Source organism: Physeter macrocephalus, chromosome 1, assembly GCF_002837175.3.
Source record: "Physeter macrocephalus isolate SW-GA chromosome 1, ASM283717v5, whole genome shotgun sequence".
Lineage (NCBI taxonomy): Eukaryota > Metazoa > Chordata > Mammalia > Artiodactyla > Physeteridae > Physeter > Physeter macrocephalus.
The window spans coordinates 41,027,372-41,052,058 of NC_041214.2; the positions used below are offsets into that span (position 1 = coordinate 41,027,372).

Below are 24,687 nucleotides of genomic sequence, written 5' to 3' on the forward strand. Positions count from 1 at the left end.
TGGATAAACCCCCAAATGACACGTAATGGTATGTAGCCACCGCTGCAATGGTTTTCTGCTTACCCATCATATCTTTTGTCTTCTTGAAATGTTTGTACCACCTTCCAAATTCTTGACATTTTGCTGCTGAGACATTTGCATAGTAAGTGCTGTTCACAATGGAAGAAATCATACTCTGCATGAAGAGGGGGATGGAAACAGTTGTAATACACAGCGGCACAAGACGGAACACGGACATGATTTCAATTGTGGAAACTGCAACATTTTTTCATCAACTGAGTACCAATACACTTTTGATTCACACTGTAGCCTAAAGCCATGACTTCTTCAAAGTCAATAAGTAGAGCATCAAATGCTTTATTTAAGTAGAAAGCAACAGTCCACTGAGACTGGTATAAAATGATCACACCCAAAGACTTTGCTCTAGTATGTATGGGACCTCCACCAATGTCATCTGTTCCTGGGCGGACAAACTTCAAACTTCCACCGATCCCAATAAATCCAAATACTTGGAGACGACTTTCTGATTGTAATTCATAAAAAAATGCCACTTGTGGTTTGGTGACTAAATTCTCCATCCTTGCAACTCCCAGGATGGCCCAGGGACCATAATATCAGCATCATCTGGAAGCTTATTAGAAATGCAGAATATTGGGCCCTACCCCAGACCTGGTCAAGCAGCACCTGCATTTTAATCAGATCCCCTGGGATTTGCATGCCCACTAAAGTTTGGGAAACACCTCTTGCGCTTTCCACTCATAGTATTTGGGTTTCACTTGGAGGTAAATTAACACTGTTGCAAGGCTGACTGACCACATTTAAGAAGAGAAAAACTATTCACAAAGATCCTCTAACAGAAGAAAAAAATATGCTGCAATCTTATTGCTAGCTTCATATATAGTAAAGCTTGGGTTTTGAATTTCAAACTAACCATATCATTTTTAAAAATATGCATTTCATGGTGACTCATCTCTCAAGGATACCACAAAAAAGAAAACGCCCTATTTTGTCACTTGTCTTCATCCTGCTTCTAATAACAAAAGCTTGGAAAATGGAGTCAACAGTTTAACATAGAAAAATGAAGAAAGACAATGATTCTGATGTATTATTAGTTTTGTCTTTTTTTTTTTAAACTCATTTTCAACAAAGAAAAGTATTTTTTTCCCAGGAAATTTTGGTTCTGGTCATTTCAGTGACTTGATCATGGTTATTTCCAGCCACAACACTCATATTCTCTAGTAGTGGCTAAATTAATTTCCAACTGAGTTGTAGGAATAATTAGACTTTGCAGAGCCAATCTGTCCTCCACTCCTATGTGTAGAAACATGAGAACTTACATGTCAGACTTCAGGAGGTCTACAGTGAAACGGTTTACAGAAGGCAGGGAACAACCAGAAAAGCCAGTTTGGGGACAAAAGTATTTCTGCATCGTTATCTTCTTTAAGCTACTTCTAATGTAGAGCTCTTTTGATTATCATTGATTCTCCTGACATCCGTCATCAGTGTTAATTTTGTAACATGCACACATTCCCATAATATGTAAACCTTGGGGATCTTTGAAGAACTTCCAGTGAAGGATAAGCTGGAGTTACATTATTGATGTAAAACATGGCTATCTTTCCTAAGAGGCACTATGATATCTTTCTTTTTTTTTTTTTTGACACTTTCTACTGGATAGTCATTTTTACATTTCTCTAAAAAGACATTCTTAATGTGCTCATGATACTCTGCCATTAATCCAGACTAAGAGAGTCCCTCAGTCCAAGGTACAAAAAGATACTTAGCAAGGTTGCCAAAACCAGACCCAGAAGATTACCTGATCCAGTTAACAATCTGTCAGCTTCAATCACACTTACTCTATTGTAATGATGGATCAATAAAGTCAGACACTAACAAAACTACTGAGATGGCTGATGGATCACTGTGATTCTGCAAATGGGTGAGAGCCCATGTTCTTCTACTTTGGTCCAATTTTTAAAAAATTATTACTCTTCAACTTAGACATGCTGGCAGATTCTTAAATGTTAACATAATAGTACATGTAAATTTTAGATGTAGCTTATGTCTTAGTTTTCAGAAAAGTCTGAAATATCAAGATTTTGCTGAGGTTTTTGACAAATGTCCAGGCTACCTGACTTTGCCAATGGTTCCATCTATGAGATTTGCTCTTTGCTGCGCACCTACTACGTCCCTGGCTGGTACTAGGGATACAAGGGCAGATAAGATACAGCCTCTGCCTACAAGAAGTTTACCGTCTATTAGGAAGAGACATGTAAACAGATCATTTCAATTTAATGTGATTCAGTAGAGCAAGAGTGGAAAATATATGGGGGTGGGGGAGGAAGAAAAATATACAATGTGTGGGAAAAAGAAAAAAAAAAAACATCTGAAATATTTATATAAAACTAGAGCCCATATGTAACAGTGCTATGTAGTTCATTATTACCCATATGTGGAAAATAATATCCATATGTGCGTGTTCATCAAAGCGTCTCCCTGCCCTCGTTTAACCCTAAATTGGTAGGCTCTGTCCTTAAGTGACTTTCTGGATGCTTTCTACTCTGTCAAGTGGTGCGTGCTTAGGGAAACTCTGAATAACGTAAATATTAGCCTAAGTGAGACATAAGTCAAAAGGCTAATCCACAGGTTATGACGCATGCCAAAGCAACTTTCTAGATTCTCTATCTTTCTGTGCTTTTAGGGGGCCGGGAAATAGTCCATTAATTCAGGTAACTTGGGGTCACCTCTATTTTTACTGGAACAATAAATATGCAGTGATATGTCCAACTAAACTGCTCAGACAGCCACTGCATGAGATATTTTTTTTCCCTGTGGTAAAATTCCCATTGAAGGCTTAGGCATGGCATCTAACTAGGTCTATGAGTTTTAAAGGCAGGGAAGAGAGATTTCAGAATCTTGGGGGTGGCACATGGTATTTGAAAGATCACATTCAGTCCTGTATCTTAAATTTGGAAAATCATAAAGAAACACCTCTTGTTTTGATAATACAAAGAAGAGAAAGTCAAGATTGATAATACTTTCCTACGGGCTGAGGATGGATTGGGGGTAGGTAAACGAAGATCCATGTTTCTGAGAAAGAGGCTTGGGATTCTTCTGTCAATCAAAAGGAGATACTATGTAGTTTTAAAAGATCACTAACTAAAAGATTACTCACTAAGCTATGAGTCCATGCAGGTCTGCGGCTCTGTATTACTTTCCAGCCCAAATGCCTGGCATGTATTAAATACACACTAAATGTTCATTTGATGAAGCAGAATCAGCTAAACCTGCATTCAAGTCCAAGATGTATCACATACTGGTAGTGTGACCTTGGTCAGATTAATTGACCACTATGACAATTCCCACTACTAAACGGGATGTCAGCAGCAGTCACCTCTTGGGGCTGTTCTGAGAACCTATTCATATGGGCATTTTTTTTTTTTTCATTCATCCAGCAACTATCTATGGAACTCCTGCTATGTGCCTAGAACTGAACAAGTCACTAGAAAAATAATGACTTGAAGAGACACACTATCCCCGCTTGGACTGACAATAAATAAAACAATGAATGTGATACAATTAGCACAGAGCCTGGAACATACGGAGTATGGACTTAAGAGAAGTTAATTACTATGACAACCCTCCGCCTCCCTCTTCATTGGCTTTTATTATGTGATCACATTTCAGATCAGTCCAAAGACTATGCTTTAAATAACATACGAGTCTTAGATACAATTTTCAAATGATGTATTTTAAGTCAAAGAAATTTTCTTATGAAAGAACAAAGAGGATACAAATTAAATGATTCAATGTCAAGTCGGGTCAAGGGATAACAAGGGAAAACATCAATGAAAAAGAGCATTTCCATTTGTTTCAACATTCCAATTTGGTGGTATCTTCCAAAGCTGGCCAGTAGGTACCAGGTGGTAGCTGACATCAGGAAGATACACACCACTCCTCTGACTTATTTGATCCATGCCCTCTTCCATCTCTAGCTAACAGCTGCTCACCTAGGATACAATTTCAGTGTGGACTCCTGCAAGGCTCTTCCTGACGGCCCAAACATCCCGTACACAGAACCTCTATGGCACCCGTCACGCTGTTTATTTCCTACTAGGTGGGTGAGCCTTGGGGCTTATCTCCATATAGCCTGGACCTATCACAGGGCTGGGCACCTATTTGGTGATCAATAAAAGGTCACTGAAATAAGTCATTACTGCAGCCTACCAGAAAGTCCTCCTCTCTCTTTGTTTTCTTAAAGGTCAAAGGTAATGTTAAGATTAATTGTCGCAGTGAATCTTTTCGATCCATCAGTTTTAGCTGTCACGCTCGAACTCAAAGAGTTTGAAGAACCTTTGTTCTTGAATTTACAAGAGCTCCCTTCCAGGTTTTTGAAGCTACTTCCTCACAGATGTCTTGGAAGTCACCGAGCTCGGTGCTCGTGTTCTCCCAGATCTCTGGGTGTCTATTTATACGAGCTTCTCCAAAGCACTGGGAAAAGGGCACGACTTGCCTGGCAAGTCTTCTTATTTGGTGGCCAGTCTGTGGAAAGCATCCACGTTCAGGGACTAAAATAACCAGGTTGATAGAATTCCTTCGGCTAAATCCCAAGTTCAAATGATACCCAGGAACACAAACCAAGGAAGAGGCCCCAGCTTCCAGTGTCAGGAAATACAGTTTGGAAGTCGGCAGAAATTGGCTGTGGGTCTCCTAACCCCAGTGTGACACAATATTCTCATCCTAGGAGCCAAGTTGTAAGCTTTTCTAAGATCCATAAAGCACATGTCTGCGCCCTATGAGGAGCTCCGGCTCTTTCTCTGAGTCTGCTCGAGTTCCGATCTGAAAGAATGCCATCTTCACAGAAACCCTGGTTCTCTAGAATGATACCATCTGCCACAGGCTGAGCTTCCTTTTCAGCCAAATACATTATTTATAACCTTTCTAATTGTGAAAAGGTAAGGGTGGAATTTTTCTACAGCCTGACTTCGATATGGTTAGAACATTCTGAACCTTTGCTCTCAAATACTGCAGGTCTCTGCATCTGAAACACCAAAAAAACAACCCCCAAACCCATAAGGAATTGGTGGAGGTTACATAATTTTTTCGAAATATTCTATCCTGTCAACCCCCCGCTAGAATAGGATGTACACTGTTAAGCATGTATTTATAACACATTTAGAAAACCGAAGGAAGAAGAGTTTTTTATTTTTCTCCTTGGTCATCTTAGGAACCAAGGAAGAGGTTGAGGGGAGAGGTGAGGACTTCTGAAAAAAAGGTTCATCAACTGGGGAAAGGCAGTGATCTGATTACCCTTAAAATTGCTTTGCTGTGCCTTTAACATCAACAAAAAAACCCACCCCCAAACAATGCTAATCAGGTTATTCAATCATTTAAACCAAAACTGTTCATGCTTTTCTGCCAAATCAACCAACCACAGCAAAATCTGTTATCTCTGATTGCTCAGCTTCCAGTCAAAAAACCAGTTAACCCCGACTATACCAAAAGTTTTCCAAAATACCCTCAAAGCGCTGCGTGCTCATAGAGAAGAAAGAGAAAGCCATGCCATCTTTAAAGGGTAATTGGAGCGCTGGACCCTATTTGCATATTACAGTACACTCTAATAAACTACACAGCCTGTACCGGAAGCCAGCAGATCCCTAGCATTCATGTAATCTCCATACAGGCTTTCCGTGCACAAATTTTTTTTTTTTTTTTTTAACAGGACTGTGATATCATGATCAAAACTCACTAAAGACTTGTGGATGGTCTGACTGAGGTGGGAACAGGCGCCAGAGCCTCTACAAAACGGTGGTTCACCCAAGTTTAAAGCTTTCAGGCTCCATCAGCAGAGAGGGCAAAAGCTACAACATTTTATTTACACAATTATCTAAATACGATTAAACAGCTGATGGACAAATATTAAACTGGAAAATGTATAGTCATTTCAGCTTAATGTAATCCTCTTTCTGTAAACACCCAAGATGATTTTTTTTCAACCAGAACAGTCCTGACATCTCATAAGCCTAAGGGTGAATAGCAAGAGATTGTTTTTGATAGTTATAAATATTCAAAAGACATGCAGACCATCTGCTTTCATAATACAGGTAAAGCAAGACTGAAATGGGGACTGCTGTATAAAAATGATTCTTTTAACAAAGTCTTCCTCTCCTCGAAAACTATAAAGACAGATGTCAAAAACTGTTTACACAGAGCAATCAGGAGCGTGCAAAATGTAATATTCCTTTTACACACAGTGCTTGCTAAAGAGATTTTTTTTTTTCCTTTTTCTTCCCATCTGTGTGTTGCAACACATTTCTACAAGTTAAAAACATTTTTTTTTTCAAACAGAGATCTCATGAATACCCAAAAACATGCTATCTGGTTTCTGAATGCTAATTAATTTCAACTAGGAATCTGAATATCTTGTTCTGTAGGAAGGAATGTATGTTTTGAATCGGAATACTCCAGAGACACAAGGGAAATCATCTTGCACAGGTTTAATTCTGTAAGGCGATTTTTCATGGTTCTACCTTGTCTGTAATATATATCTGGTACATCCATGTCTTAAATGAAAGCACATCACTGCTAATGTCTTTGGCATAAAGTCTAAAATAACTGTTTTCTGAAATAAATGTCCGTGCGTGCAGAATGTATATACAGAAACCTTTAACTTCTCAGGCGACACACAGTGATGCTTTATAAAGCCCCGCAGTTAATTTTCAGGGTTGGAACACTAATCTTGACAGTAACCTTTTTATGTATTGTATTAATGGCACAGAGACATTAAGCACCTTTTTATAATTTTCAATAAAATGAGCATTTACTGAACAATCTGTCAAACTGCTGGCTCTCTATTCTTTTACATTTTTATTTTTTGACAAGTGTAACTTCACACATTCGGCTGGCCCTCCCCTTTCTCTAGGTCCAGCCTGCCTATGGCCTGAATTTTCACAGCAGGTTTTTAGGTGCGCGTGGGAAACTTAAAGGTCAAATTTTAACTTCAGATCAAATGGAATCAACTCCACATTCAAATACTGTTTTAATAGGGATTCTCAGTAAATGGGGTTTTCTTTCCATCCCAAAGGATATCAAATACTACAAACAAGGCATCATAGGAGATGGTGACATGGAACGAATTTGTTGAAAATTCACAGGTAGTCCCCATCTGGTATTGAGAGAGGGGTGGGGAGGGGAGGAAGGGAATCGGGTTTCAATTTATGGGAAGCAAATGGCAGGATTTCTAAGTGTCATATTCTGTTTGTGATGTTAGCTTATGTTCCCCAAATCTTTCCCTCTGGATCCTCTATTGCTTTCTAAGCTATTCTCTTGGGAGATACAACTGGGGCATACTCGGCATCTCAATTTGTTGAGAAGAGACTAATCACTTCTAAATTTTACTTAAACTCCAGTCGTCACAGTTATGGCTCTTGCCATCTTGATCAATCCTGGTGCCTGAAAATGGCATCGTCACACAAAGTCACCCTTGTATCGTGCTAAAAATAGAAACTCGGTACAAAGCTCCAAAGGAATACAAAAGGAAGCACAAAGAGAACCTGGGCAATTCTGTTTTAATTCTCTTACTACATTTCCTAAAGATGAAAATGTGACCGTTTCGAAGCACAGGAATTTTATGTAATGGTTTAAATAGCCAATTCATCATGTTTAAAGGAAATGCTGGCTCACACAGCTCGTATGGCTTTTCCGCATAATTAAAGTAATTTTACATAAGGCCCAGATAATATCTTGTGACCAGATTCTCTAGTCTATCTTTTGTATAAGTACCCGTCTAGATCGTTCTTAACGCTACTGAAACCTTCTTATTCAAACGAATTGAATACGTTGGTAAAGAGCTTAAATTAGAAAATATTTGCTAAAAAGTGTACTGTTACTAAGGGCATGTAATATTTCAAAGTAACTGCACATAGAGGCTTAGGTTTGCTCATCTGCAATATGAAGGGAAATGAACTAGATAATCTGCAAGGTCCCTTCTAACAGCTTGAAGATTCTATGAGCTCTGTAGGCATTCCCAGACACAGGTCCTACAGGGTCTTCTTTAGTGACTAAAGAAGATGAGATTGTTATACCCATCATCCATTCACTGTGCAGACATGCCCAACTACAGTTTTATTTTTTAGGAAGGTTGGAGTCCCTCGGTATCTTGCTTATAATATGATTATTAAAAATACACTCACTATCATTAAATTAAACGTTATGCTGCTCCAAATAGAATTTTCACAAGTTTTTCATTAGATAAATCTAATGAGTTTTATTTGATTTTATAGCAAAAATCATTTCCTAAGACTCTAAATCTTGAGCACTGAGAATGCTTGCTTCTTCTTTCTCTGATGGCCCTTGTGTGGTTAAATCTCTCATTCTCTACGGAGATTAAAATTTCTCATATCTGTACTTAGAAAGAGCAGAAAAAGATACCAAATTTGTATTAAATTCCAGAGGTCCTAAATAAAGCATTTTGAGAAACTTCAAGCCACAGAGTGAAAAAAAGAACTAAAGTAGTTTGAACAATCCATTTTTCCAAAAGTAAATACTAGAATATTCCTTCCTTCCTTGTATGAACGCTATTAGATTTTTAAGCCACACTGCCTAAAAATTGGGGAGAAAAGTAAGACTGCTTTTTAGCTTTTTATGGGGCCAAAGACTTTCTTTGGGAGTCTCATGAAACCGATGGAAGCTCTCCCCACATATATACTTCCCAAAAGAGGCTTGGAACTTCTGGGTCTGCACAAACCCTTAGGAGCCCATTGCGTGGGCAGTGGGTCACACCCAGATCTGATCCAAGATTTCACAGGAGACTGAGGCCTAAATCATGTCCTTGATTTCTGGGTTTTATTCGTTGTTAGCCAAGATTTCCCACGTCTACTAAATAAATATAAACCAATGTCACCTCTGGATGAGGTCATAGAGAAAAATCAAATTAACCTAGCTCACCTCTATCAGTGTTATGAAAATGCTTTACAGTTTAGGAAAATGCCATATACTGGTAATCACCTCTTTGGGAGTTATGGTGAAATGGTAAAAAAATGTACTGGATGGGCTGTCTGTCATGAAGTAAGGAGCTCCGTCCATCACCGGTGGCATGAGAGCCAGGCTGAGCTGGTGCCCCTGCAGAAGGGTGGACAAACCAAGCCCCTGAGGCCTGTTCTGGAATGGCTCAACACTTATCTCCACTTGCAGCTCTCTCTAAATTCAGGTGATTCTGGACCTTCACACCGCTGACTTTTACACATTATATGTTTATAGCCCCAAACGGAGTCTCCAATGCCAAATGTGGCCTCTGGAACCTCAGCTGAGGGAGGGACATTGTGAGCTAACACGGGGTGGTACTAACTGCTGGCATTTCCAGCTTGGCAGTGTCAGCATCTTGGTCTATAAATCATTTGATTCTGCTATTGGCATTCCCTCCGCTTTTTTTTTTTTAATATGAGAAATAGACAAACATAAATAAATAAATAGTAAAAAAGCATGGATCTCAAATATAACACAATTGAGACAAAATGAAACCTATTAGCCAAGCTGAAATACATAGTTGATTATAAAAGAAAAATTTTTAATGTGCACGGAAATATGTTGTTAAAGACTGTGCTTAACAGTGACGTATAATTAGGTCTTTTATGGCAGTTTTTAGATCTCTGGGTCCCTTGTACCTCCCAAGACTATTGTTCTGCTTACAAACATAGAAGTTTTGTACATATACTCAAGAACATTAACAATATAAGCAAAAATATGGGACAGCTTGGAATATCAGTACGTTTTATTAGAGGAAAATGTAGAAGTAATTTGCTCTTGGTAAGGTAAATTAAAAATTCAGAATTAAATGTAATAGGAAAAATATTTTGTAAAGTAGGATATTATAGATAAGACTACATATAAAATACTACTAATAAAACTACTGACATAGTTTATAGGCTCACGAAATAAACATGATGAAAATTCTATGAGGCTGTTTAGGTTTGACAAATATTCCTGAGATCCTACTATGTGTCAGATCTCTGAATGTGATGATGAATAAAACTTAGTCCCTTTGTGACCATCAATTACAGTGTACTCAGAGAACGGAGTCAGTCCACAGATAATTACAAAACAAAGTGGAAAGTGCTATTGGGGGCGCATAAAGGAGGGACAGAGCCTTGGATGTAGGGAGTGGGGGGTGGAGGGTAGTTAAAGGAAGGAACACTGGGAAAACTCACATCCAGAGGACAGTCCACACCAGGCATCTTTGACACTGTCCAGTCTAAGATACCACATCTGCTTAACTTGCAAATGTGCTTATTTAAAGCATCATGCTTGAGTCTTCCCCCACTTGCATTTTAAGATGCATCAGACCTTTATACTGATTCTAAGGACGGCGCTAAAAGCATTCCTTAAAGGTGAGAATGAGTAATAAAACGGCCCTTTAATTTTTTCACAAATGAAAAGTTCTTGGTTGTTTCCATAAAAAGTGACACTTGTATCAAAACCTTCTATGTTAGCAACAAAGTTTCTTAGACCCACAAGCACCATTTCAAACTCTCAATCCCCACACTGTAGAAAAACAAGTAACGTTATACTGTACTTTAGAACTGAGCGCTGTTCTAAATGCTTTACAAGTATTAACTCATGTAATTCTCCTAACAATCCTGAAAAAATGGCACTATTATCTTGCTACTTTATAGATTTAAAAAATGAGGCATGGAGAGTCACTTGCCTGAATTTACAGAGCGGTAACGACAGAGCTCACATTCTTGACTCCCATGGAACGAATGCTATTAGCTTACTAATTATGTGATGGCAAAGAGCAGTTGCTGATGAAATATATCACTTCCAAAGATAGTTCCATTAAGAAATAAAAAGAAAATGAGATCGAGCTCTGCCCTATGTTAACATAATCGAGGAGATTCAATACATTTGGGGAAATATTTATTGTGACGTTTCATAAAGTTAATACTCGTTTTGGTTTGCTCCACGTTTTTCAGTTGCATAGGAATAAGCGCTGGATTGATAGTAAAATGGGACAAGCCTAGGACAGTCGGGTGGTACCCAATGAGGAAATACCCTGTCTTGTCATCTAGATAAGAATGTGATCTCAAACAGTGCTAACAATTAAAGCTTTAATCGTTCTTAACTTTCAACATCATTTGCCTCTTAAACCTCTTTGAGTAAACTAAATTAGATTAGCATTTTCATGGGGAAATATTGCCATACAAGAGAATAGCCTTTTGAAAAGGAGAAAGAAAAAGACGATGACTAAAGAGGATGAAGTTTTAGAGTAAGAATGAGAAAAAAGAAAAAGATTCTTAAGTCAGCCACCTTCTCTACAATGCAGAATTCTGCAGCCTCCTGAATGTAAGTCCATAATGGAACTCCAGCACCCCATAATAATACTGCATATTAGAACCCACTACAATGTTACATTTCTGTAGCGCCCTTCATGCAAGGATCCCAGGGTGCTTTACAATCATTATGAGTTAAAATTAAAACTAAAGCATATACAATTCCTAATAGAACCATTTTAAAAATGCTAAGCAGAACAAATAACTTTTAAGTCTAGATTTAAAAGTCCCAACAGCAAGAGCGTTCCTTATTTCAATTGGCAATGAACTGCGGAGCCTGGCTGACGCTCTCTCCTGTTATGTTAAAGGCTCTGTTATGTCTTTCAATACTCAGAGCACCCTACAATCAAGCAGTTTCCAAAGAAAGAGGAAAAAATCGGGTGCGTGTAGTATCTGTTTTGATTATTCTGAATTTAGGGTTTTCTGTTTGTTTGTTTATGAGTTTGTTTGGGACCAAAATCTGACATGAAATAAAACAGGTTTAAAAAGCAAATCCAGATAAAGCCCAACTTGAAATTTACGTAGTCATTCCGACAAAAGACACTCCAAAAGCACTTTAAAACTAGCTCTGTTTGAGCAAGAAAATCTGATTGATTAGCATGATTTGGTTAACTTTTTTAAAAAATTTGAAACTAGCATTTAATAGGCTTTCTCTCAGGCCATGTCTACTCCTAAGCCTTGGCAGTATTTATTATTCTGCAAATTAGAAAAAAATAGGGGAAATGCACTCATGATATGGTAATTTTCCTTGCATTAGTGATTTTGAGGTCAGAGGAAACCTGTTCAGATCTAAAACAAAGCATAGGTAAAAATCTATTAAGTGAAAATGAAGTGCTTACACACTGTCAAAGCACCCTCTAAAGTGGCATGGCTTAAACTCTTTTATGTTTTACTCTTGTGAAAAGATAGTGGCCATAAAATAACTGAGATCAATCATTTGAAGTTAGATGCTTTATTAAGTTTGGCTTTTTTGAAAGGTTACAGGGAACTAATATCAAGCTACGGTAAAACCCTTATGTATATAAACTGGCTAAAAATGAGCCTGATAGATGAGACACAAAAAAGAAAATTTGCAATTTGGAGAACACGTCTATCGTAGATGCTACGTATTACATTATTAACACAGAACAGATGTCTCACTGTCTAATTTGAAAGAGGTACTAGAGTGAAGTAATAACTGGTTCAAAAAAGGAGAGAGAAAAAGTAATCTGATGTAAGTTTAGCAATTCACACAACTGCCCATATAAGACTGGTTTACCATTTCCTTTATGGATCTCGCCATAAATACAATTGCTGAAAGTGGTAATAAAATCCAGTTAGTATCAAGTACTTCCATGCCTGGCAAAGCAGATATTCATAACCTCAGACTCCCTTGGGCAGTAAGGTAAAAACTGGGAAAAGTTTTGTCATTTAAAAGAGGAAAGAAAAGCTCCTACGTGGAGCTTTTCCTCAAAATATATGATATTTAACGACAAGATTTACAATAGATTTACAATATTATGCTAGGAAGGGGCAGGTACAAAATCCTACAAGCACATCTCAAATAGGAAACTTTAAATAGAGCTGCCAGTTATACCCCTGGTCATCACATTGAGCCAGTGAATGACTAAGGTCTATACTTTCACACAGACTCGAGAAATTGCCCACTGTTTCCCATGCAAATATCTAACATTGTCTTGGGGGTCAAAACAAAGGGCTATTAGCGCAATTATACCTACTGATCCAGACAGGATGTAAGGGCGGGGAGAAGTGACTGCCAACAGAGTTCTTACAGTCAAACTTTTTGGAACCTCCCAAATACCAGATTATCCCAGGAATCAGTCCCCGTGGTCTAAATCACCCTCGAATACTATAAATTAGGGGCATGACGGTATTTTTAAAGCAAGTCAACGTGAGAATGACAAAATCAGGGCTTCCCTAGTGGCGCGGTGGTTGAGAGTCTGCCTGCCGATGCAGGGGACGCGGGTTCGTGCCCCGGTCCGGGAAGATCCCACATGCCGCAGAGCGGCTGGGCCCGTGAGCCGTGGCCGCTGAGCCTGCACGTCCGGAGCCTGTGCTCCGCAACGGGAGAGGCCACAACAGTGAGAGGCATGCGTACCGGGGAAAAAAAAAAAAAAAAATTCAAAAAAAAAAAGAATGACAAAATCAAAGATACAAAAACAACATACGTTAAAGAAAAATTTCAGCAGTAAGAATAAATACAGTTGGAAAACTAAGTAGTTATCAGTACTTCAGAGAAATGTATTTTATAAAACATCAAATTAGTTGGAGAAAGGTTTTTTAAAAAGGCCTCTGTCTCTATCTATCTATCTATCTATCTATCTATCTATCTATCTATCTCTCTATCTTTCCTTCCATCCATCCATCCATCCATCCGAGAATACTTGATTAAGCTCACAGGGTCTGGGTATGAATTCTTGCCCCTTTGCTTCACCTGCTCCATAATCATGGGACTTGCTTAAACATTCCGTGGCTCGGATTCCTTAACTGAAAATGGGGATATAAAACCATATACCACTTAGGGTGATAGACACACTCTTGATACTGTATAACAGTACTAAATGAAAGTTACTATTATTTCAACTACTAAGATGTGTCACCCTTATTACTCCATAGGAAATAGAATGCCTGTCACACAGCAGACTGTCAATACACATTTTTGAATGAATAAACATGTGAATATGTGAATAAATTTCATAGATTAGACTCTCATGTGAAATACAATATTTGAATACTGATGTTGGATGTTCTCTGGAGAAAATGTGATTATTAATGTTTACTGGAATTTTTTTAGAAACGTCATTTTGGTCCAAAACTTATGAAAAAAAATATAAAGTGCAGTTAAAAATATATATATATCTACAGCCCAACAGATAGGGATTTTTTAAATTGGTGCTTTGTATAATACAGACTGAAAACCAGCTGAACACAGGGGTTTATTAATGTCTATGGAAATGATTGTCAAGTTTCAGAGAATGGGCATGGTTAAACGCCAAGCTTCAGCAGGGCAAAGTGGCTTCTTTTTTCGCCTGCTTTGCCAGTACCTAATGAAAAGTCTGACACATTCTACATCCCTAGATGCTGTCAGAAAAAGGAAAACCAAAATATCAGTTTTCTCCACGTTACTTCTAAATGGAATGTTCGAATTTAAATTCACTTTTGCTACTTGAAAATAAAAATGACAGTTCTCACTTTATGGAGGACTCAGGCTTGGAGCTACTTTTTCCAGGTGAGAAACGAAACAGAAAGAACCAGCACCTTAAAAATATGAAAGTGGTGATGTGTGAGCGCGAGTGTGTTTGTGTACACAAATGTGAATGTGTGTGTGGTGGGGAAGGGTGGTAAAAATGCACATATATCAGATTAAAATCCCTTAGGAATATGCGACCTAAACATTTTTAGAAGGAAGACGCTAGTCTGGCAGAAGTAATAACTGACCTTTTACTTATGATACTTTTAACAAAATGAATCTATCCTTGTACTGAATGTATATATATTTATCTAATGTTCAAGTTCAATTTCTAAAACTTCAGGAGAAACTTAAATCAAAATGAAATTTATTTTTATTGTACATCAAAATATTTACTTTTTCAAATCCCAATTTACCTTCCAAATCCATACCCTCCAAGTTCCCGTGACCATAAGCTTTCTTATCCCCACGTCAGACTTTATTCTCCCTTCCTTACTTGCAGGTCAGAATACAACACCCACCTTACCTAACCACATCCACTGAAAAAAGCAAGAGTAACAACACAGCACCCAACCTCAGATCCATAATGAGCTAAGGGTTTCTTATGCCTTAGAACAGTTTACAAAAATAAATAAACACGTGGTAGATTTTTAAAACAATAAATGGATGTCAATCTATTTGGGCAGATTTATGATAGGAAATCAGTCACAGAAATAAAGGTCTGAGTTATAAATCAAAACCCACACACACTTATGGAATTTCTGCGGCTAGAGAAAACCTTGCAAAGATTATCCAAGAAAACATTACTGCAGCAAAACCTAAGTCTTCATTTTAAAATCAACACGTTAAAACGCATCCTTGTGAAAGCACTTTGGGGTCAGTCACTAACGAGCATTTTGACTTTAATCTCTGGGAAAGATAACATCTTCTAGTTCTAAGATTGGAAGCGCAAACTGGACTTGCTCTTTGAGAGTAGGGGACAATCCTCCTGGGAGCACTGGAGGCATGGCCTGCCAGACACCACAGGCAAATTCCTGGGGCTGTCCCTCCCCTTCCCTCCTGGTGGCTCCTCAGTAAAGGGAATCTCCTTGCCCACAGGCTGGACATTCTGCTCAGCATATCATCAAGGGACCCAATGGCCATATTCAAGACTGGGCTATTTTACCATATTAAACAAAACCAAACCCTTAATGTACAGCAAAATGGGCATGCTGAATTGTATGCTAAAAGTTCTCATGTGAATGAATCAAAACTCCACAGGAGGGGAAAAAGTCTTAAGCTGTAGCATTTCTTGGTGTTAGGTCCCATTTTGTACAAGACTGAGGCCGTATTTATTTGCTAGGCATTTTTCACCACAGCATCTTCATCCCCAAATCTCACCAGGGAGGAAAAACAGAGCAGTTTTACCAAGCTCAGCATATATTTGGGGCTGAGGCCTTAGAGTGCCTGCATTTCCTCTAACTAATAACTTCTGACAGAAGAGAAAATAAAGAAGCAAATGGAAAATAGTCCATAATTAAAACATTCCGAATTGAGTATCAGATTCACGAATTCATTCTAGAGAAATAGAAGATGATGCAGAATAGAAAATAACCCCCTCATTTAGAGAACAAGTTGCACTTTTTCATAATATTAAATATTAAATTAATCTCAAATATTTGCTGCCACTGCTGAATGATGTATACTTTTTTTTCAATTTTTTTAAAGAAAGGAAGATTGTAATTACGACTGATGTTGAAATTACAGCCTAGTTTCACCACTTAAGGATAACAGCAGGGTCCCCAGCTACCCAGGCCCACATGTTCCTCTTGAGGCCTCTCTATAGAAATTCACCCATGTCTGACTCCAAAACCAAGTCCTGAATTTCATTTTGTCAATTCTGTTTAACATTATAATAGTCTGTATTCAATTCATTTCCCATGATAACATTAAGTAAACTCACAATTGTATTTATAAGCTATAGTGAGGTAGAGTTTATTGGCTGAATGTTGATGTCATTTAACAATTAGTTCTCACTGCCTGTTTCAATAAATACTTATGCTAGCATCCTCTTCTCCGGCTCACAGTAAATGCCTTAAATCTCTGCCTTCCCAAATCAATGGGATACTTAGTAACATGAAGATACATGAGATTCCTATACTGGGTATTTATACATATTTTAACGCTGAGTTAAACAAACAAACAAACAAACCAGCCTTTAATTCTAGGACATTTCAAATTTTCAAATGCTGAAACCAAGTGACAAACTATCTGGAGTTGTCTGCAAAATCCAAAGCCCCAGAGGTAAGAGTCACCTGCTTCATTATATCATCCTATTGATTTAACTGTGTTTAATTAATTTAAATTACTTTTATTCTATGGTTATAAATTCACATCCTCCCTACTCCAAGAGTGAGAGAGAGAGAGAAAAGAAGAGAAGATCAGCTAAAATGACAAAAAGACTTTGCTCCGATTTTCAAGAAACGGACACTTAACACCAGAGAATATTTTACCTGTGGCCATAGCTTACCTTAAAAGAATATAAAAAGCCATCATTAATTGTAAACTTAATTCATTTGCTTCATTCCTATAATTGCTAACAAATAACAAAGTAAAGCTGATGGACCGTAACACAGCAAACCTGCAATGCATGGAGGTTCCATGAAACGGCAGCACAAAAGGCCACAACCTTCCTTTCTAAGGTACCCATGTATCTTCATGGCCATCACATTAGAAACACATTTTGAGAATATCTCAGTTGCAGAAATGTTTTCAGCACTCATACAGTTCAAGTTCAAATGACTGACAGACTAACATTCACACTTACATTTTAAACTTGCATTGAAAGAAAAACTTTAAAAATTTAGTAAAAATTTAGTTAGACCAGCACTTCAACTATACTCTATGGTGGCATGACCTTCACTGGTGCGGGCACTGAGAGATGGCATCATTACGACACAGTTACGTCGCGACCACACGAGCAGCCCATGAAGAGCGGGTTCACAGCATCCTTTCTTTTTTATTTGAAATCAGCTCTGCATCATCAAAAGTGATGTTTGGCTTTACATTCAGAAACAGAGGCAATCTCTCAGTAGAGTTTTAATTGCCCCTCTACCAAAATTCATTCTAAAAACTCGAGTACAATAATAATAAATCTTTGTCTCATTTCAAAAATCCCTGATGGTATGACGGGTCTCAGAGGAAAACATATGATCCCACTAAAAAAAAAAAAAAAAAAGCTGGGGCGGGGTGGGGGGGTAAACCAATGCCATAAAACTGGTGACAAAATCCTGATGAATAATAACTATTTAACCTTCAGTTACAGGGAAGAGATTTCTGTTTTCTGTTCTTACTTAAAAAACTTTTTTTTTACTAAATGCTATTTCTTCTTTTTTTTTTTTTTTTGGTAATGAACAAAGTATCCAAAAACTATACTATACTCTTGTTTTATTGAGGTAGCATGGTGCAGTTTTGAACATTAACACTTCCAATGCTTCCAATGCCCTTCCCACTCACCTAGGGGTGCCTGGAAGTTATACCACCTTTATTCCCTTAAATAAAGGCTCTCAGGACAATGTAGCTTCCAAGCTCAGAGCACTCAGAGGAGGAATCTACAATCGAGCTAGTGTAGAGTTCTGCTGAGCTGTTTTTCCTCCGCTCTTTTCCCCAGGGGAGAAAAAGTGTAAAGGCTCTGTTCAGGACGAATAGGGCATATTTTTGAAAGTCACCAGCGGTCAAGTCACTTTGCCTTTTGGGGAGATTCTTGCTTCCGATGCCAGTTGCTTTAGACTATGGAACCCTATTGCACCTCCAACTAGGGCTGCCCACAATGTCCTATCATTTAGGACAGGCAATGCCAAGTACCTGTGAGAGGGGGCACTCCTTGGCCAAGGAACTCTGATTCATATCCTTCAGTAAGTCCTTCAGCGCGTTCCTGACGGTGGTGTGGGACCACTGTTCCGGAGGCAGGTCTTCTAGTTTGGGGCAACTATTGGAGACACAGATTAGAAAGGGGATTATGACCAGATCGCATCCTGCTGCAGAACGTTCCTTTAAGACAGACAGATTTCATTTTGCGCATCAAACAGATGCATCTGGAGATTGCTCTCGGTCTCCTGATTGTTCCGATTAGTTAATTACTTTATACAACACATCTGCTGTATCGATGCATGAATTATACATCAGCTGCCTGTGGTGGCTATTTTTTCACGTTACTTCTACCTTCCTGCTCTGATGTGCTTGGGAAGACAATTTAAAGTGTGCTGCTTTCTCACAAGCCATGGTGAAAAACGGGAACGTGGGAACACTTTCCTTTCAGGACTCTGTTCATACGAGTTAAAATGATAAAAAATATATATATATACATAAATGAAGAAGAGCTCGGCAATAGCGAATAAGGCATTCTTTCACAAAATGTACACAGATGGCACTGTTCATGATATGCAAAAATATTTTTCTCTTAAGTAAACTTTATGTAAAATGCCTTCTTGTAATGCATCATTTAATCCACTGCACATACAAAGTCTCATCGTCTGATAATCTGCACAGATCGATGCATTTGGGGGGAAGGTTGCTCTTTAATGATAGATTGAAGTTAGGAAAATAAAGCAGAAGGGGTAAGGTAACAAAATCAATTTGGGTTAACCTTTCTGAAACACAGAGTAAATCACAAATGAAGGGAGACCAGAGATGCTTTATTTCAGATGATCAGGTAAGTAGAATGTTCTGCCCTGTCTGCTGTCCTGACTCACCTGTGTAACTGAATTTTCAATGTGACCACATGATACACGTCTTGAAGCATATCTGCTACCGTAGCATCAGGGGCATCAGTCACATAAGACAGTGGGACTGGATTCCACTTTCCAACCTGGATTAGCCCTATTCCAGATAAAGAGAATATGTCACAATCTATTTTACACTTCAGATAACATATCTAGTAGCAGGTTTGTTCTTTTTCTTTTTCAATTGCCCCCACCACCAGCAATATTGTTATCTGTTTGAATGATTCCTTTCCCTCTAAAAGGCAGGTCAATGAAAATATTCACAGCTTAGCTTTCCAAATTGTGAAATTACGTAAATGACAGTGGGGTTGTTTATTATTTTGGAAATAAAACCCCATCAATAAAACCTAGGCAGAGGCCACATTTTCCTAACTTGCAGGAAGTTCTAATAAGACATAGCTGAACCAGTTCTAAATGGCTTTACGACTTAGATAAGATTCTCTACTGCAATGGGAATCAGCATTGAAAAATACTTTACAGCCCATAAAACCATCAGAAACAGAATAAAAGAAACAGAACTAGATATTCAGTCATAAATGCAAATTGACTCTCATACGCGCACTTCCTCGTGGGTCCTCAGTGGAGCAGATTATTAAGGTCAATAAGCATACTAATGATTCAGCTGAAGTAATTTAAAAAAAAAAAAATCTACCTCGACCTTCCACATGAGCAAAATGTGTGTTAACTAAACCAAACTGAATTAAGCCAATTTTTTAAAGCCACTGTCTAGAAGGAACCCATGTAACACACAGGCTACAGTTCTTTGAATGAAAATATTCAGTTGCTTTCTCTGCAAGGTAAACAAAGGATGCCAAGCAATTTTTCCAACCCCACGTCTGCATTATTTACCTTTGGCCTGGGCAGCAGAGCTATGCGAATAACCCAGAGACAGCAAGGCCATTTCAATCAGCTGGTTGAAAAGCATATCCTTCCTCACCAACACAAATTCTGCATGCTCCTCTTTGCAATCGTACTCAATGGCATTTTCATAATGTTCCACTACGCAGAAAACCGGTAGCATGGTTCCTATCAAGGACACAGAGGAAAAAGAGACGCAAACCAACGATCTTCAGAAATACAGTCTGGGGGGGAGGAAAAACGAAGCCGTGAAAATAAATCTTCAACACAGTGAGAGAAGGGGCGGCTGTGTTTCCAAGGCAGACAGGGCACTGAGATCCAGGCGCGCACACACACACATACACCTGCCTTTATTTTTATTTTTTTAAGTTGTAAGAGAAATACTGAAATAGAATGTGAACTTGGCCCTGAGGTAACTTGGGCTCTGCTTTAATTTTAACAGTGCGTTTCCCCACATCAATTAATGCAGAACTACCTTTCTGATCAAATCATAAGGCTGATGAGAGAGAAGCCAGGGTCTCGTCTGATCTGCTGTGAGTGGTACCCGGCGTGCAAATGTAATTCGCTACACTTGTCCTCGAAAGAACCCACCTTTGTGCTTCCTACACACTTCTGTTAACATTAAACGTTCATTGTCTGTATCCAAACAAATTATATTTGATGATAAAATTATTAGCATTTTCCTCCTTTTTTAAGACCTTGACTTTAACGAGTCCATAGAAGAAACACAAAACTTAACCAAACTGATGTTCAAAATACACGATTTCAATATGTGCATACTGTAGGTGAGTAAGATTTTACTCTGATGGCTCCTCATTTAATCTACCTGACTAAAAAGATATCACAGTAAGCACATGTCTTTAAAATGAACAATCTTTGCTATAGCAAATGGGATAAAAATGAGAGGAAAGGAAACTGGCCTCATCAGGGCATTTTAGGATACAGGAATCTGCACAGACTTGAGGTGTTCTCTCTTTATTTACTGTAATCCCACGTAATAACTCAGTAGCCAGATGATTAATAAACACAGGCCACACCACTGTTAGCAAAGAGGCTTCTAGAAACAGAAATCACGGAACGTGGCAGTACTCGAGGTGTTTACGCAGCGCACTGTCAGACTTCCAGTGATAAGCGGAAAAGGGTTAAAAGCAGATGCATCTGAACTGTACTGTGGCAAGCTGCCAGGAGGGTATCATCTTTAGCATAAATGATGACTAGGGTTACTTTAACAGGGCACCCAGGATCCCCAATTAGTCCTATCACATTAATGCCTCTATAAGCTCTGCCCTCTGGACTCACAGAATCCAACCAACTTCTGAAGGTGTCGAGTGCCTGCCAAGGAGAGATAAAAATCAGGATTTCCTCCTGACACTAGGGATGCCCTTTAAAAACGCCCTCTTTGCTTGTTGCTGCTAAACAAAGCCGGCAGTAAAAGCAGCTACATTTTTCTACGTGTGCATCTACACCACAGCTTCCGTGAACTGTTCACAAGAGATTCTAGCTCTGACAAATAAACCCCTTTAGGTTTACTTAGAAAGGCTCACAAACTCATTTGGAGGGACCCAACAGGCTAGGGATGAAAAACAAGCTGCGGAGCTTGCCAATATTCATGTCACTCATTCGGCTGTTTTATACCAGAGAGAGAACCCGTCTGGGATAAGAAAGAGACTGGGGGGAGACCACAGCAAAAACAGCAGTATGCAAACTGGTGATTTCTTCCTTGGCTGGAAGGTACTTTGGCAAAACCTTCTAAACAAATAAAAACCTCCAAACCCCTTTTCTTAAGGTGTGCTTTCTCATCCTGGCCCCACTTTTTATCTAGCACCTGTCAAACAGAAACCCTGCACTTGAAAAAGAAGGTTAAAAAAAATACTACCACCACCACCAAAAGGCTGTAGGAATTTTGTGGCTTGAAGGAAGCAGAGAAACTTCTACAATTAAACTGCATTTTTAAAATGTCACTATGAATGCAATGCTTTAAAAAAAAAAAAAGCACTTGGGCAGGAAGCGAAATTACTGTACTTTGGTTTCTCCTTCCCCTGTCCTGAGGTCTTCAAAGAATTGGGTTACTAATACAACAAAAACATACACATTGATTTCTCCTCTTATAGAATGATACAGACCTGTTCTGCTCTTTGCTTCTCCTGAGACCTATGAAATAACTGTAGGTTTTTCAAACTGTTGAAATATATGAGAGTTGTTTTGGACTTTATTTAGAGGGACCCTGTAAGATCATTAAGGTGGCTACTGATAAAGCGACAACAGTAGCCTTTAATTCCCAATCTAGCTGCTAAATCTTCCAGCAAACTGTCACAATGTCCTCCTGATGCTGGGAGTCAAGCTGAACAGGGGACTTCTCTGAACTGTCTGATTATTTGTGTAAGTGCTGGATGAGGCTTCCAACTCCACCAACTTCATAACCGTCCAGCATGGAAAGGGGAGTGCGCTGGTCACTGCTGACTGCTAAAAATACCCCATGATTTAAACCTGAAGGCAGTCTTAGGAGCTTTTGCTGAAGGTTTATGAGCCTGTGTAAACAGCACGTCTGCCATAAGGAGCAGTGAAGTCTGTAGAATCCTTGTCTAAAACTGTCCTGGCATTAAAGTTTGCTGTGCAAATATCACATAATACCAGAGACAGCTGAAATCTCCTATTTAGGAATTTATGGAACTTACATGTTTGCAGGCGTCAGAAAGTCTTTTTTATAGAGCCCCAGTGCTTCGCAGTACAATATTAATGCACTCTGTTTGAAAAGCCATAATAAATTATATTTTTAATGCTCTTACCCCGGCTTTCTTAAGATGCATACATTCTTGGCAAACAATCAATAAATAGGGTAATCATGAGGAGAGGCCAAAGAATTTGCTGAAGTGCTGTTTTTCCATTTTTAATAGATAAAGATCTAACAATACGGACTGCTGTGTCTGTTCATTTCAGGATCAATATATTCTTTGTTTTCGCCAAACCAAGGAAAAAATAAATGATTGTATGATAAATGTTATGCATCAAACACAATGAAATTCCTCTGCCTGCTAACTTTATCTACTTAATATTCTTGGTTGCTACAAGATGGCATTTTTATCCTCTGCTTTAGCAAATGTAAGGAAAATCTGAATCCTATACACAGTTATTCAGAGACAAATAAAGACCTTCTAAGGCCCACACATTATGCCCAGGATAGGCAGATTTATAGAAACAACAGTGCTAAACGCAAAGTTATTCAACTGCATCAATGTAATATAAAATTGGTAGAAAAGAATCACACAGTTACATACCCTCTCCTTATAAACTTGTCTAGATCTACCTTTCTTTTATCAAAAATACCCAATTACAGCACAAGGGAGACACTAGAATCATCAGGTTTTTCGCTACTAAATAATGAATTTGCTCTGAAGAAAACAAACCACCGAAAAAAAACAACATCACAAAACTTTTACATCATATTGCAGAAGACTTCCATTATCTGTGAAACTACCTTACAACCAGTAATCCTATAAAAAAGCTAGGTTGGTCCTCAAACAATGGAAATGTCTTATTCTTTTTTTTTTTTTTTTAAAGTATTTATTTATTTATTTAGCTGTGTTGGGTCTTAGTTGCAGCATGTGGGATCTAGCTCCCTGACCAGGGATCGAACCTGGGCCCCCTGCACTGGGAGCGTGTCTTAGCCACTGGACCACTAGGGAAGTCCCAAATGTCTTCTTCTTAATCTGGGTTAGTTTCAGCAATAGCCACCTCTGTATGCTCTACTACAATAACATCTTCTCAATGGAAGCCTTGTGTAACTGAGACAATGACATTTAATTCAGTTCTTGTTGTCCACGACATCCAAAGACTCCAGTCTATAGGGGAGTAAGATGCTCTGCTCAGGCATGGAGCCTACACTTTCAGACGTGGCTGACCCTACAGCCAGAAATGTAACTAACTTCAGATCAGAAAGAGAATCAAGGAAAAGAACGGAACAAAGAAGACTTCTGCCTCTCCACCCGGACACCAAGTGGCCTTGGGTGAACACAGGGCTTGCAGCTTTCCAGGATTTGGATCGAAAGTATTTACCTTTCCTAAGGTTGCTTTTCATCAGATGGCCCGAGTGTTTTAAAGGCAGTCCCTGCATTTTTGCACCTGTGCTCCCAAGCCTTCCTCTTCCTAGTGGGCTCCCGTTCTGCTCCAGGCGGGCAATCTTGGCTGGTGGACCCTTCGGATCGCTCACATTGTTAGACATTTCTGAATGTTCTTTCCCCTGAGTTGCTTCGTTCAAATGATCCATACTCAGTTACTCTCTAAAGATCACCTGCCAGAATTTAAAAAGAAGAAGACATATTATAATTGGGTGGGGGTCTCCGCATCTCTCTCTCTCTCTCTCTCTCTCTGTATATATAACACCATGTAAATGTTTTATCCCTGGATACTTCCCTCTTATTTGTAAGATTGCTTAACTGGACATATAATATAATGCAGACGTTACTCTATTTCTAGATCACAGCATTATATTTCCATTCAAGGTAACAGAATAATTTGCGGAAATTGTACCAACACACATGAACAAAAAGGTAAT

At 38.7% G+C, this 24,687-nt stretch overlaps 1 protein-coding gene across 3 annotated transcripts in view; it reads right to left on the reverse strand.

Moving 5' to 3' along the window:
• Window positions 1–24,687, reverse strand: part of SATB1 (SATB homeobox 1) — a 79,955-nt gene that overhangs the window by 51,494 nt on the left and 3,774 nt on the right. For all 3 annotated transcript variants that reach the window (XM_028490210.2, XM_024115214.3, XM_028490205.2), the window contains 5 exons: window positions 24,189–24,423; window positions 20,127–20,303; window positions 19,248–19,374; window positions 18,361–18,484; window positions 64–175 (listed from right to left, as the gene is read on the reverse strand). In XM_028490210.2, coding sequence (XP_028346011.1) covers window positions 64–175; window positions 18,361–18,484; window positions 19,248–19,374; window positions 20,127–20,303; window positions 24,189–24,399 — 751 coding nt within the window. In that variant the 5' untranslated portion in view covers window positions 24,400–24,423. The remainder of the gene's footprint in view (window positions 1–63; window positions 176–18,360; window positions 18,485–19,247; window positions 19,375–20,126; window positions 20,304–24,188; window positions 24,424–24,687) is intronic.